This window comes from Manacus candei, unplaced genomic scaffold (assembly GCF_025592945.1).
Source record: "Manacus candei isolate 608988 ecotype Guabito, Panama unplaced genomic scaffold, ASM2559294v1 h1tg000015l, whole genome shotgun sequence".
NCBI lineage: Eukaryota > Metazoa > Chordata > Aves > Passeriformes > Pipridae > Manacus > Manacus candei.
In genome coordinates, this window is record NW_026138063.1 from 22,037,069 (window position 1) to 22,051,872 (window position 14,804).

The following is a 14,804-nucleotide window of genomic DNA, read 5'->3' on the forward strand; positions in this document are numbered from 1 at the left end:
CCCTTCATGTCCCCTCTCCTGGAGGCTGGGACAGTTACTAGAAAGCCAGGGATTTGCAGGGCTTTCCTTTTTGATCAGCCATCTCCAGCTACCCCAGAGAGCCGGGCTCAAGGGCTGATGAGGCAGTGGGAGCTGGGTTTTTTGGATCCTTTGGGACAGTTAGGATTACACCCTGCAATTTCCATCACTGCTGTCCCTTTGCACACCGGCCAGCCCTGCAAAGACTCATCCTCCCTGCTGCACAGGCTCGTGCCTGCTCTCCATCCAGCCCCTTGGCCCCACCGCTGCCCTCCTGCCGCAGTTATTGTTATTATTTACGCTCCTAAGCATCCTTTGAGTTCTGCCGGGGGACAGGATCCAAAGAGAAAGCCTTTTAAGGATTTGTGCCAGTGCCGGGAAGCGAATCCCCCCCAGCGAACAGCGGTGCTGGGGGATTTGAGTGCAGACAAGTGCTTAAAGCCGAAAAGGGCAGCGAGGGGAGGGAGCCGGGGGCACGCTCTGAAACCAGACCCCCCCGCCCAAAACGCAGCTCCTTCCTCTGCTTTAGGAAACGGATCCCTCCTGCGATTTCCTTTCAAAGGTGACTTGTAACCTCTTCATTAGGGTCGGCTTTGGCAGAGCCCTGATGGTGCAGCTGGCAGGGCCGGGGCTGCGGCTGGGCGGGAGCGCGCTCGCCTTTCCAAGGCTGGGAAGCAAAGCCGGCCGCTCGCTGCAGCGGCAGCTCGGCGGGAGCGCCCCGGCCATGCACTGATGGGTACCATGGACTTTAAGACAGACCCCAGTGCAGTAACCATCAACCTGCTGCTCATTGTGCGCCCCGAGGAGGCAGCGAGCAAGGAGAAGGGGCAGCGAGAGGGGCCCAAGGGAGGCGGCCGAGGCGCAGGTAACGTCCCACCTGCGGCGGGGCGAGGCGGGGAGGGCTGCGGGCGCAGACGGCAAAGAGAAGCAGCAGCTTTGCAGCGGGGTTTGGGCTTCCCCCCCTCTTTCTCCTCTTTGCAGACATGCTGCAAACCCCCAGACGTGCAGCCGTTTCGGCAGAAGCCCGGCGTGCCCGCGCCGGCGCTCCCGGTGCAGCGGGCAATGCCCGGGGCTCGGTCCGGCTCCGGGGCGCGCAGCCCGGGGTGCAGGAGGAGCAGGGGACACGCACAGGCACTAATCCGAGGACCGTGTTTGCACCTTGCTGTGCCCTGCAGTGGCCCCGAGGTGCCTCCACGGGCTCTCCCGGCTGTGCGAGGGGAGCAGGGAGAGGGCTCGGCCCGTTTCACTCCACACGGTACCTACTGCACCGGAGTACGGGGTAGAACTGTTTTGTCTGCAGTGTGCCCGGGCTTTGTCTCGATCACTGTCCTGAGCCATTTATAGCTGCAGCTTGGGACGGCGTCCCTGGCCCAGCTCCTATCCTGCAGCGGGTCTTCCAAAAAGCCACGGCTGTGCTCTGCAACTGTAAGGGGACCCTCCCTGCAGAAGTAAAGGGAGCAGAAGGAATATTCCTGCTCTAAAACCTTGGGGAGAAGCCGGATTTTCAGGCAACCAGTCCCAGGCTAACAAGGATAGGCAAAGCTATCACAAAAGTTGTGTTCATGTTTCATCTAACACAGCACCCAGCACCTGCCCATCAAAGTGACTTAGATCTGGACTGTTGCACTTTCTGCCTCTCAGTATTTAGCAACAAGAACTGCACCCAGTGCAGCAGATGAGAGAGGGAACGTGGATCCCGATGACACCTGAGTTCAGCTGGGTTGGTGGGTTACATAAGAGGGTTTGCGGTGCTTGGCTCCAGACAGTGCCAGCACCTCACTCCAGGAGGACACCCTGCCAATCTCCTGTTTATATCTTACAGGTCTGGAGGATGATGGCAATGGAAACAGCAGATCACAGCCACCTCAGAGGAGAGACCTTAACGGTATGTGAATGTCCCTCTCTACTGATAAACCAACCCCAGCACACACAGCCCAAAGCCCTCAGCACCCACCTGTGCCTCTGGAGCACAAATGTGCTTCAACCAACCCATCCCTTTCCAGGGGGCTTCAGTGGAGGCACACAGAGGGCTTCCCACATGCCATGGGAAGTGCCCCCTCCATGCTCTCCTCTGCAGGAGGGATGTTGTGGCACTGCCAAGCCCCCACACACCCGTCTGCAGGGACTGTCCTGCCACGGAGCTCGCTCCTGTTACAGGTACACGGAGCTCTTACGTTTCACAGCCAGCTGATGGCAGGGGAAATTCAGTGCCCTAAATCACTCAGGTTGCAGACAGAGCTTCCAGAGACTTCCCCAGCACTCACACAGCTTAGGCAGGGTCTGGGATGTGGAAGGTGAGGAACCTTTGGGGTCTCAACTGTCTATCCACCAGTCTTTTCTTCATCTCCCTCACTCAGAGACTGAGCACAAGGCAAGTGTGATTCCTATCCAGGAACAATGTGACTACTAGCCCTGGATGTTCCCCTGCCAATTCCCAATCCCCTGCCCTGAAGCAGTTCAGGAGGAACATGACCCCAGGACTGCAGTGCAAGGGGATAGAGCAGTTCTCAGGGAAGGGGTCAGACCATCCCGCCTGCTTTCCTGGTAGTCTAAGCCTAACATGGTGTTTAGCAGAGAAAGCCGTGGGCAAAGGTAGAGCAAGACACTTAATTCTCATGGTACCAGACAGTAGATTTTAGCTACACCAAGGAGGAGCTTTGCTTCCACAGGCACACAATAGCAGCATGCAAAAGCCACGGCTGCTCCCAGCAGAATGCTCAGCAGGAGCCCTGACCCAAGTCCCTCTGAAATCAGTGGTGGCTGGAGGGTGCTCACAGTCTGGGAACAAGCAATATTTCATGGCAAGGCAGTACTCTGAGGGTTTTTACAAACCAGGTAACAAAAGCCTCCGCTCTGGGAAGTAAATAAATATTCTGCACTCTCTCCCTCCATCATGCTCAAGAGGGTCTGCAACCAGAGCTGCAGAGCAGAGTCAGAGCCTCCTATATGAGAGGATGGTCTTTATTGATCATTTCCCACTCTGAATTAATGGCAGGAGTATTTAGGATGCACATGGGAATCCTTCCCTCACAACTCTACGTTAGGCATTGTTTAAGCCCCTCTGAGGATTGCTGAGGAATTCAGACACCAGAGGAGCTCTGGCTCCTCTGGCACAGCAGGGGTTAATGAATTCCCCTTCAATCAGCCACACTAGTGTCCCGATGAAGCCTCTGACACCCCTGGTGCTGCCACAATATTTTCAAGCATATAATCCCCAAGCCCACTGAGGCAAAGGGGCTGTGGCCCTACTCCACAAGATCCCATCACTCTGGGGCTGACCCTTGGAGAGGTACCTGGACAAGCTGTGAAACCCAGGTTCCTCTGGTGCTGGTCTCCACTGGCTGGTGGGATGGTGATCCCACAACACTTTGGAAAAGAGCGAGGGATCACCCTGGCCAACATGCACCCTGCCTCTGGCAAGGCTGGAGCACGGGAGCAGTGTGGGAATGAGGGCTCAGTATCACCTGGCATTTGCTGCCGTCAGCACAGCCCAGGGAGCAGATCTGTGCTGCCCCAGGCACACCAGGTGCTTCCCACACCTCCCTCTGCTCCGAGGATTCCCAGGCCAGCCAGCATTGCAGAGACAGCCAGGGACTCCCAGAGGGGACAGATGAAGATGAGAATGACACTGAAAACCACACCAACACTTCACCTCCTCCCACCTACCCCTTCAAACACCCGTGCCCAACCTCCTGACCTGCACCCTGAGCAGCAGCCTGGGCTGGCACATCCCCCTGGAGTGGGGTCAGGCACCCCTGGGCCATGAGCAATTGGGTTTTGAAGCTGGAGGACAGGGTTGAGTTTTTGGGGTCGTTACTTACTTTGCTGCTGAGCAAGGGCACGGATTTAACCCCCCTCCATGCCAGGCACTTCTGCTCTCCCCAAGGCACTGAGATGTTTTCCTTTGTGCAACCAGGCTGGCGTGTCTCTGGGCAGCCCTGGGAGCAGACAAAACCCAAGACAAAACCCATCACTTCGGGCTCTGACAAAGGTAAGTCATGACCCAAGAGACAGAGCAGACCCCCAGTGAGCTGCCAACAAGCTTTTTGTCTAATAAAATAACCTCAGAATACCCCAAAAGGGAGATAAAACCCCAGCCTGGGCCAGCTGCAACCACAAAGCACTTGCTGGCCAAAGACACAGCACAAGAAGAAGAACAAGTGTTTCTTTGAGCAACCTGGTCTAGTGGAAGGTTCCCTGTTCATAGCAGGAGGTTGGAATAAGAGGAGCTTTAAGGTCTCTTCTGATCCAAACCATCCCATGATTCTATGATTCTTTATGAGGATGTCTTGATCAGGAATAATTAAAAAAAAAAGTCATAAAAGCATCAGTGACCATTTCATACCGTTAGTTTTTAAAGCAAGGGACGTAGAACTTTGAAAAATTCCTGTGGAATTACATTTCTCATTTGTTAAATGACTTTAAAACTCACTGGGAGAAGGCATTCTTCAATGGCAAGTCTGTTTTTTGAAAACTAAGAATTTTAATATATGGGCAAAAAACGAGACATTGGAAGTTGGTGAGAAAACCCACAAAAACCCAAAGCTGTAAAATAATCATGAGAAATAGAAAAGGACCCCTGAAAATATAAAAAACCTTAAGGAAATCAAACCATTTGCAGGATTCATCCCTTTGAGAAATAACTTCACTTTTCTTTGAATTAACTGACAAAACACACCAGCCAGCTGTGATCTTGACACCCTGATACCTGCACCACCCCAGAACTGGGGTCAAGCTCTAGTGTTTAGGGGTTTTACAGCTTTTCTTACCTTCTGCTTTTGGAGCTTAAAGGACATCAAACCTCTCTGCACAATCCCAGGAGAAACCTCACTTTTCTAAAGTTAAATGCTATGGTAAAACTTATTCTTTGATGAAAGTGCAGATTCCCACCTAATTAGCAAGTTCCAAGAGCTGACTTTCAAGGAAAACCCCAAATGTTATGAGATTCCTGATAAAATTGGAGGTGGTATCACTGGATGGCAGCCCCAAGGTGCATTAACATCTTGACCTTCAGTCTCCCAGGTAACCTCTGTCTGATCTGAAACAGGAGCCCAGGAGCACATCGTGCTCCTCCAGGGAACCTCAGGGGCTGCAACACCTCCTGAAATACCTGCCCAAAAAATGCAGTCTCTCTCAAAAAAATGATGTAGTTCTTATAAGACACTCCCTAACTTTTTTCCTTGTATTTCTCTCTCTGGAACTTTAAAGACCACGCTCCAATTTCCACAGGAGGTTGTTCTAGAGCATCATGGCACAACTGGATGTGGCTCTGCCAGGACACTGCCTCTTACAGGCCTTTGCCAGACATTTTAGTATCACAAGTCTAACCATTTTCATTGCTCCAAGCCTTTTTCTGTTTAATTCCAGGAAAAATCAATGAAAGACATTGATTCTCTGCTTTCCACAGCTCCATCAAGAGCTCTTTAACATGGTGATAAACCTTTGCAATCACCAGAGCTGCTGCTTTGTCTGAAGTTAAGAGCTGCCTCAGCAGGCAATCCCACCCTTCTCCTCCAAATCCTGGTTAGTTTTCCATTTCTTAGGGAGTTTATCATCATTTCTTCCAGGAACCCAAGTGACAGTGGAGATTCATTCTGAGGATACCCCCCTCAAACCCATCAGGATACTCTCCTTGGAAAAAGGTACATTCCCTGGCTTTAAGCCCTGGCAGAGGCTGGGAGCATCCTTCCCTCCCTGTGCAGAAGCCGGGGGAGCCGGAGGGGACGCTGTGCCCCTGCAGCCGGGGCAGGGCTGTGCTCATCCCACTCACCGTGCCGGGTTGTTGCAGGTTCCCAGCGGCTTCCCGGCCTGAGAGGACACAACAACAAAGGTGAGGCTCTGCTCTACCACAGCACGTCTCCAAGCCATCCCTCACCCGGGGAGCTGTTCCCAGGAGGACGCGGGCTCCTCCTGCCCGTCGGGGGCTCCTGAGAGGCCGCCAACCCCGTTCTCCCTGAGGGGAGATGCTGCTGGTTCCTGCCCATGCCTGCGGCTTGAGGAGCAAAATCCTTCTGCTCCTGGGGTGGGGGGTCTCCTCCTCCTCCAGCCCTGGCACAAGGCAGGTGCTGACAGTCTGGGGGCCGTGGGGTCCCTCAGAAACCCTCCAGGGGCCGCAGAGCTCCGTGGGGTTATAGACTGGCAGCTCTGGAGCTCAGCTCTCCCCCCTCCACCCCTGGGGGGGTTTGGCCGTGGTGGGCTGGGGTTTGATGTCCCCAGCCCTTGGGCTAGAACAGGAGATGCCTGACTGCTGGGGAATGTGGCCTCGGTGGGATGGCAGGGAGGGGACTCGGAGCACACTCCGCAGGGTGCTGACATGCACGTCAGAATGCAAGGGAATGGGCAAAGAAGAGCCTCAATTCCAGCTTCTTCCACCCAGTCCTGCTCCCCAGAACCACCTATTTCTGCTTCTCTTTTCTCCCCTGCCAACAACTTCCCACCTCACGCTCCCTTCTCCACTTTGCAGGTTTCCAGGGAACCGAGGCCCCGCGGCCACCGGGAGCAAAAGACCTGCACGGTAACTCTTTTACCACAAGCGGCGTTCAGCTTCCCAACCCCCTGCCCGTCGGGATGGCTGATGGGGGCGGCTTTGGGAACATCACACTGTGCCCAAGCCCTTCCCAAGGCTCCACAGTCAGGGAAGGCTCCTCAGCAGAGACACAACCCAGACTAACTGCACATCACTGCAGATCTCACTCCTGCATGGAGCTGTGCCTCTATAACCTGGCAAAGACAACCCTGACAACCAAATTTAAAAAAAAAAACAAAAAACACAACGAAATCCCCTTCCCAAAAGACAAAAAGTAATTTTCAAAGCTGTATAGAGGGGGAACCTTTAAACGTGTAAATCTGCTTTCTCTCTCTTTGGGTCAGTGTAACAGCCCCTTTTCAGGGAAAACACAGATAAACAAACAAGCCTGATATAGAAACACGAATTTTGGCATACAGGCCACCCATGCACATCCCTGTGCCTGCGTCCCACCTGGCAGGCAGCACTGGAACTGGGATGTGGGATGTCCCCAAAACCCTTCCCTGGGGCAGAGGTTTCCCGGAAGAGCAGGGCTCACCTTAACAACACACCTTTGCAAGTCAGGAATAGACCTTCTGGCCACCCCCACAGCGGGCTGGAGCCTGGGCCAGAGACTTGGTTTGGGGAGCTGGAGGGGGAGCAGGGGATGAATACAGATTCCAGAGGCACTGCTGGCTTCTCAAGTGGGACAGGAGGCTCTTGCAGCCTCTTGTGCATCCTGCTCCCAGCACTTGCTGAGCAGGCAGAGGGGGGTCCCACTTGCCTAAGCAGGGTCACAAATAAAGCTGAAGTGACCAGCTGTGCCCAACCCCAGCCCAAGGCAATCCATGCTCCAGGCAAACAGCAGCTCCACTGCACTGTTCATTCACCTCTCCCAGCACTCAGGGGTCACACAAGAGGGTTTGCACTTCAGGATCTCTTAAATCCTTTTTTCCAGAGAAATAACAATCCTATGGAGAGAGCTAGAGGAGTGTCTCAATCCTGAATGGCTCTGACAGCACAAGACAGGGGAGAGATGGCTGTAGCACTCAGTTCTCCTCTCACCAGCCAGCAGAGCAGGGAGGGCTGAGGTTCAGGCTCACCAATGGGAGACAGCACTGTCAGCTCATTCCAGGACTGTTAAAAAAATCAGTTATCTCATTAATTAGGGCAAGTTATTAACCCTTTCTTCACACTGATGAGAACCAGGGGCCTGAAGCCTGCAAAGACACAGACAGAGAGTGAGGTACAGTTGTTTCAGACCAACTGCTCCCAGTGTGACATTCCTCATGGGCCTGAATTCCTGCAGAATCGTGGCCCTTTACCATGCAAAACTCCTGGGCAAATCCAGATCTTTATGTGCTTTTTAAGAAATGAAGTTTTTTTCCAGGGCTTGCACAGCACAGATTTTCCCTGCCAGTTCTCCATTGTATCTCCTGCCCCTCCATACGATATCCTGGGATTTCCTATGCTGTTATGCAGTGCCAAAGTCACAGAGGCAGCTCCCACTCCAGCACTGCCCAAATTCTAGCAGACTAGACAGGATGGCTCCTGCTTTCCATGCAGCTGGCAGGGACCTGCTGCGGGTGCCCTCATGTCCTCTGCTCCCTAAGCACCCGCTGATGGATTCCTCCCTGAGCTCTGTCCCCTTCTTCAACCATACAGCCAGGAAAAACACACCCTCCCTTCCCAAAACAATGACAACTCGTTTCTTCCCAGCGTATCCATGGGACAAATCCTCTTTGAAATCCATGCCAGTAGATCTGCAGCAACTTAAGAAGCTGGATGACTACGCATTAAAAGTAAGTCTTGCTTTTGCCTCTGTCCTCCTCCCAGTTCCCCTCCAGGGACGTTCCATGAAACCTGGCTCCCAGAACTGACACCAGCTTAGGCTGAGCTATGGGGCAATGGCCTCAAAATCTCCCAAACAAGCGAAAAACCATTTCCCTGCAAACATCAGCAAAGAGATCCCACACTAGGAGGGAACTATAACCAAAAATACACGGACCTAGAATTGTAGTTCCATTGTTACAGAAACGGGAGGCAGAGGAGTCTCTGGCAGTTGGGGTCTCACTGGTTTCAGAAGAACAAGGGAGTGGGGAGGACAGGAGATCTACCACAGAGATTTCTTCCCCATGACCAATGCAGTGCTTCCTCCTCACACAGGTGAATGTCAAGAGCAGCGTGGAGGACCTTGTCAAAGCCCTGCTTAAACAAGCCCGGACTGAGCTGGAAAAGGTCCGAGCCATATGGATGTGGATATGCCACCACATAGGTAGGCTGAGATCCTCAATGGAAAATAAGGCTGTTGCTGGAAGTTTGTATCTGTGGGCTAGTTCCATGTGCTGGGTGGAAGGAAGGCTTTCTGGAGGTGTTTACCTCAGGTATTTATATCCTGAGGTTTTCTCATCATGCAACGTTATCTATCCTGGAAGAGCACTGACAATATAAACTCCTTTCCTGGATGGATTTTCAGTGAGAGCACTGCTCCCTGGGCACCTCTTCCCACCCAACTCAATCCCGTGATGGGCTGCTGTCCCCATGCAGCAGTAGCACTCACCATTATTTTAGCTGCCATTTCTGGCATAAATACAGAGCTGGGTGCAGCCAGCCAGCTCTGCACACCCCTCAGAGTGCTCCATGTCTTTGCTGGAGGCCAGTGAACAGCCCTGGTGGAATGGCCAGCCCGTCCCAGCACCTCAGAGCCGACACTGGGGAGGCACCAGCCGAGCCCCTCGGATAAAAGACAAGCAGTGGCAGCATTTCATCAGAGCACACACACGGGCACAGAGCCTGCTGCCAGCTTTCCTTCCCCTGCCCCAGCACTGAGGGGAGGCTGAAACAGCTGATGCAGCATTTCTGAGAGCTTTGTCAGAAAAATACATCCGTATTTTAAGAAAGAGGTTGTGGACACGGCCAAGGTTGGTGGGCATTGAATTAACCTTCCCAGACCGGTTCCTCAAGCTCTGCCTGAGGGAGCCCTGCTGTGCTGCTTTTCTGCATTCATTCCAACAAATCAAGACTTCTTATGCTTCCAGGTATTAGTATCACCAGGCTGGACTGGGCTTGGAGCAACCCAGTCTGGTGGAAGGTGTCCCTGCCCATGGCAAGGGGTTGGAATGAGATGGGCTTTAAGGTCCCTTCCAACCCAAGCCACTCTCAAATTTTATGACTCACTTGCAACAAATCACTTCGGGTATTTCCCAACAAGCTGCTTTCTAGGTATTTTTAATACAAACTGCACATAAAGAGTGCAAAAAGCTCAGTGGTTTCCTTTGAGGTAACACCAGTCTGATTCCTTCAAATGCAGAGTGCTCTGGTTTTTACTGGGAACTCTTGAGACTGTAGATCCTCCATACAAGGGCAACCCCTGGGGATGCCCACTCCCCCCCCCCCAAAAAAAAAAAAAAAATCAGAGTTTTCCTCCCATTTGGATTCAAGTGCTAAACCCCAGCCCAGGCTCAGACACAGGGTGATGAGGGGCAGAGCCCTCCCTCTGCCCCCAGCACTGTCCCCAGCACGTGCCACCGCTCCCTTCTCTCCCTCCTCTCCGCTCGCGCTCACGGAGACGAAAAGCAACCCGAGCGCTGCTCCCGCTGCCCATCGATCCCACCGCCCCAGGCCTTTGGATGAACTTTTGCCTGTGTTCCCTCCTGCAGAATACGACGTCGTGGGCTACCACAACAAAAGCCAGCTGTCGAGCAAGGCCGAGGATGTGCTTCAGATGGGGAAGAGCATTTGCGAGGGCTACGCCGAGCTCTTCGAGCAAATGTGCAGGTAAATTAACTTCAGAAACATTCAGTGCCAGGGAGAGTTAACATTCCCTGTCATCTCCGTGCCTATCCTGTCTGCCTTTGCATTGACTGATGTGACTTTAAGCAGGACATGGAACTTCAGCTTTCAAGCCATGCTGTGGAAAAACAGCAAGTCCTAGAAAGGTCAATTTTGCTCCCTCCTCCACTCTCTCCACTCCCCTCCCCAGCATAATTTACTTGGTGCCATCTGCTGAGCTTCGCATTGCATTAACATAATGGCAGATGAAAACACGGAGCTAATTTGATTAGAAGAACTAGGATTTTCCTTGGAGTATCTGGATGTGAAGGTTAAAAGCAGAGCAAGACTTGAACAAGGAGCGCTGTCTGCAACGTGCTCCCGTGGAAGAGGTATGCACACCCCCAGAAGGAGCTTTCCCAAAACCCTCTGGAGATCTCTGTCCCTTCCAGAAGCACCACAGGGACACTCAGGCTATTTTCTGAGGCCAATCTCAAGGTGCATCACCATTGAGGGTAATAATGCACTTCCCATTTTATAGCTACCCTGGCATTTAATGACTAAAAGCCATTCTCCTGCCTACAAAACCTCATGGACTTCACTGGGGATTAGTCCCATAAATTTCCCTCACAACAGAACTTTACAATCACAAATCACACAAGAGGCAGCCCCTTCCTTGGCAGGGAGCACGGGGGCCTTGCAGATGGATGCATCCCAAATCCCTTCTCCCTCACATCCCTCCAATCCAGTAAGGAAAGGAGACGGCTGTAGCACAAGGCAACCCTCAAATGCCACAGCAAGGAGCAACATCTCTCCTCTCCCAGCACCTCTCCTCTCCCAGGAGTTTGCCTTGGATGAGTAGTGAAAGCAAGGAAGGTGCCTGGTGAGTTTGGGGACCAGCCTTATGCAGAAGTGTTGTCCAAGAGAAAACTGGACCTGATGACTCAGGGACATGAGATTGGAAGGGACTTCCTACAGCAATCCTAAGAGGGTGGCTTGTGAGGTGGCTTTCCCAGGGAGCACCTTCCATGTACAAGATTTCCTTGGAAAAATCAAAGACCAGTTATTAATCACATGTGTAAGTAACAACTGGTTTTCCACACCATCCCAAAAGTTTTGGTAAGGTTTTCACCACAAAAGCTACAGGGAAAAGAGAGGTTTAAAGAAAACCAACATACTGAAGTGGAGAGTGCTTCCAACCAACAACATATCCCATGATATGTATTTGGTCCCTTCCAACCCAAACCATTCTATGATATTGTAACTTGCTTTCTAAAGAGTAACATAAAGAAATAGGATGGTGACATGTGAATTTATAGCTGCATCTTATGGAACAGTTATTAACAGTTGAGGGAGGAGGAAATTTGCATCTGTTCATTAAAAAGCATATGTTTAGTTCATTAAAAGCACTAATCTTGCCAAGGATATTTTTGACTATTTAAAGGTGCTGTTGATTTACTCATAATTCCTCAGTTCCAGATTGATTAGTCACTATGTGATTCAGGAAACCTCCCAGTCAAGCAGCCTATTATGTTGTCAAATACTGTTGTCATTTAGCTAAATGTTTAGCTCCTTTCCTGAAAAACTGTACTCACAGATAACACCCCTTTCTTGCACAGACATCTCCTCATCCCTTCTTCCCGTGCTCTCTTCAAGTCTTATACTGAGTTTAAGCAGAAAGACAAGAGGCAAAGAGCAGTTATCTTACAGGGAGGTTTTTCAGAGCCAAGTTTTGGGGGAAAAAAAGGTGTGTTATCATGCCTTTTTTACCTAGCTCCTGTGAGGGAACTTGAACAAACAACCCAATTTGCCAGTCACCAGGAGTCCCCCCCAAAGGTCCTGTCAAAGTCAATGTCTGACACTGATTGAGTCTTACTTGTCCCAGTGCCAGAGGGAACAATTCCTGTTGCAGACACAACTCTGTCACCTCTGAGCACAGCTTTGGCAGCCTGACTTCTTCCCATTAGCTGAGACTCCTGTCACAGAGGAAAGGTGGGCACAGACAGTGGGAAGCTGTCCATGAAACATCACTTTCCAAATATCAGATGTGATTGCAATGAATGCAAACATGGGCTCCTGACCAATATTTCAGCAGCATTTATCAGGAACTGGCTTCTCATCTGACAGGCAAACCTGAGGAGGTAGCACGGCCGAGTGAATCAGGGAGTGTAAATTCACAAATTCAATTTAGGGCAGACCCAGCAGCCTGGATTTAGGGAGAGACTCACTCACCAGGATTAGTGATGAAGGCACAACAATTACTTTCCCAGGAGAGGTTCCAGCAGCACCTCTGGGAGCAAAGCTGGCTGCACTGCCTACAGTGGATCAGCCCACTGAGCTGCTCCTTCTTCAGAACCAGCCTGTAAATAATTCAGGTTTCACAGCCTCTTGCCTCTCCTGTTTCCTACAGTCAGAACCTTTCCCTCTTTTCAGGTACAGAGACATACACCTACCCACCACAAAGATAAACCATTCTCTCCCTCTGGAGAAGCCAGATTTGCTCCTTTCTTAGAGGAAATTATCAAAGTCAACCTAAAATCAAAGGGACTATCTTCTACTCTTTTTTAAACAGAAAAGCAACTTTGTGTTTAACCTCATTGCTACACCAAGCAAATGTTGCCAAATGTTTCTTAAGTCAGTTCTTCCAGTCCAGTTCGTATTTAGGCCATCTTCCACCATCACACTGCCACGTCCACAAGCTCTAGAGACCTTCCCCATCTCTTCTCTCTGCCTGCTTAATTTATCTGTATAAACTCATTTATACAGGATCACTCTTTTCACCACTACAGAACTGCTTTTTTAAAGGATGTTTAAGCCTGGATTTTTGCCTTTTACTAGAGAGGTCACTGTCTAAATGCTCCAGCCTTTCTTCTGGGAACTTCGAACACATCCAAGCACAAACTCTTCTTGCTGCTTTGCCAGCGTTCACTGTAATTGAGAGCAGTGAGAGCCAATGGCAGAACCTGCCCCTTAATGTTCCCTCTGAATATCCCAGCTAACAAGAATGTCTAGAGGAGCCTGGAAGGATTAGACACCAATCCCCATGAAATTAGTGGGAACATGGTGCTTAACTCCTTGAAACTCCCAGGATCAAATCTTCCCTAAAGCTCACCCGGGCCAGCGCCTGGTCTCAGTTACATCATGCAAATCCAAGCTCTCACCAGTCTCATCAGTGGAGTTGTTCCAGATTTTCTGCCCAGCTCCACGACAGAATTTGGCTCACAGGGGACTGTGGGCTGGCAAGGGTTTTCCAGACCCCTGCAGCACCAGGGTACTCCGTGGCATTCTCTGCAGCCTGGTCACATTTGTTCTGGGTACCCACATAACAGGCAGGGCCCCGCTGCTGCTGCTCCCTCCCCTCCTTTGCTGAGGTGCCCACCTTCCCTCGAAACCAGCATCCTCTCCATGGCAAAAACAGTCCTTCCTACAAGCAGCACTGCACTGCCAATTGCCAGCCAGTATCTGTTAGCAGACCTCAACTTCTTAACAGCCGTGCTAATTATCTTCCCCATAAATATCACTTTTCTCCTGAGCTAAACCCACGGTATGCAGACAATCTTGCTTCAGAAGCCTGCACAGTTTATTACTTAAGGTAGTTGTTCCATTTAGCACACTTTTCAATAAGGAAGAAAAATGTCAATGCTGTCCTACACAAAAGACAATCCTCCAAGTGAAGCAATTTTAGATTAATGCTGAAATAAGATGCCAGTGTTAGAATCCACTGCTATCATCAGCGGAGAGCTTATTAACACAGTGCTTATTTAAATCTTATTTACACATCCACGCAGGTATTCATTATGTTTTTAGAAAGAGACTATTTAATCATTTCCACCCTGGGCAAGCACAAGCTCACTCTTTCAGGAAACTAAATCAGCATCCACAGTCCCGTGAGGTCTGAGGTACCTTAGCTGGTGTCAAACACCAGGCCCCCCGTCACAGGAGAGGAACAGACTGCACTTTTAATTTATAATTACAATTGTGGACAGCATCAAAGGGATTCCACTGAGTAACAAGACAGAGAGCAATTAAGCCCACTTTATCTTTGTCATCCTCTAACAGCGCTGAATTGATGGTGCATCAGGCAAAAAGAGAGGGAATATGCAAAAACTGGGAGGGAAAAGGCAAAAACTCCAGCGGGACGCTCCTTCTGAGTCTGTGTGCAAAGGGTGCAAGAACAAAGAGCCCAAACAGCCCTACCCAGAACCTCAGGCATCATCACCTTTTTTCCTTCCACAGAAGTACCTGACAGGTGTAAAACAAATCTGCTGCATCTTATCATTCCCTCTCAGTATTGCAGGGGTCCAGTGCAAGAAGCTGTCGGGACACGCCAAGGGATACGGGTACAAGATCGGGCAGACCTTCACAGGGAACTCTGACCACGCCTGGAACGCTGTCTACATTGAAGGAAGGTGGCATTTGCTGGACAGCACCTGGGGAAGTGGTTCTGTTGATGATTCCTTCACCAAGTTCACCCGCAGGTAAAGAACCACTCTCTAGGTTAATACAAACC

At 51.0% G+C, this 14,804-nt stretch overlaps 1 protein-coding gene across 3 annotated transcripts in view; it reads left to right on the forward strand.

Annotated features, from left to right (window-relative positions):
* Positions 1 to 14,804, forward strand: part of KY (kyphoscoliosis peptidase) — a 32,023-nt gene that overhangs the window by 13,730 nt on the left and 3,489 nt on the right. For 2 of the 3 annotated variants that reach the window (XM_051781786.1, XM_051781788.1), the window contains exons 4-12: positions 1,841 to 1,903; positions 3,935 to 4,009; positions 5,586 to 5,660; positions 5,807 to 5,848; positions 6,482 to 6,532; positions 8,243 to 8,325; positions 8,690 to 8,798; positions 10,183 to 10,300; positions 14,584 to 14,772. In XM_051781786.1, the coding sequence (XP_051637746.1) occupies positions 1,841 to 1,903; positions 3,935 to 4,009; positions 5,586 to 5,660; positions 5,807 to 5,848; positions 6,482 to 6,532; positions 8,243 to 8,325; positions 8,690 to 8,798; positions 10,183 to 10,300; positions 14,584 to 14,772 (805 nt within the window). Of the gene's footprint in view, positions 1 to 316; positions 884 to 1,840; positions 1,904 to 3,934; positions 4,010 to 5,585; positions 5,661 to 5,806; positions 5,849 to 6,481; positions 6,533 to 8,242; positions 8,326 to 8,689; positions 8,799 to 10,182; positions 10,301 to 14,583; positions 14,773 to 14,804 lie in introns of those variants that run through there. The other variant, XM_051781787.1, reaches the window with a different exon arrangement.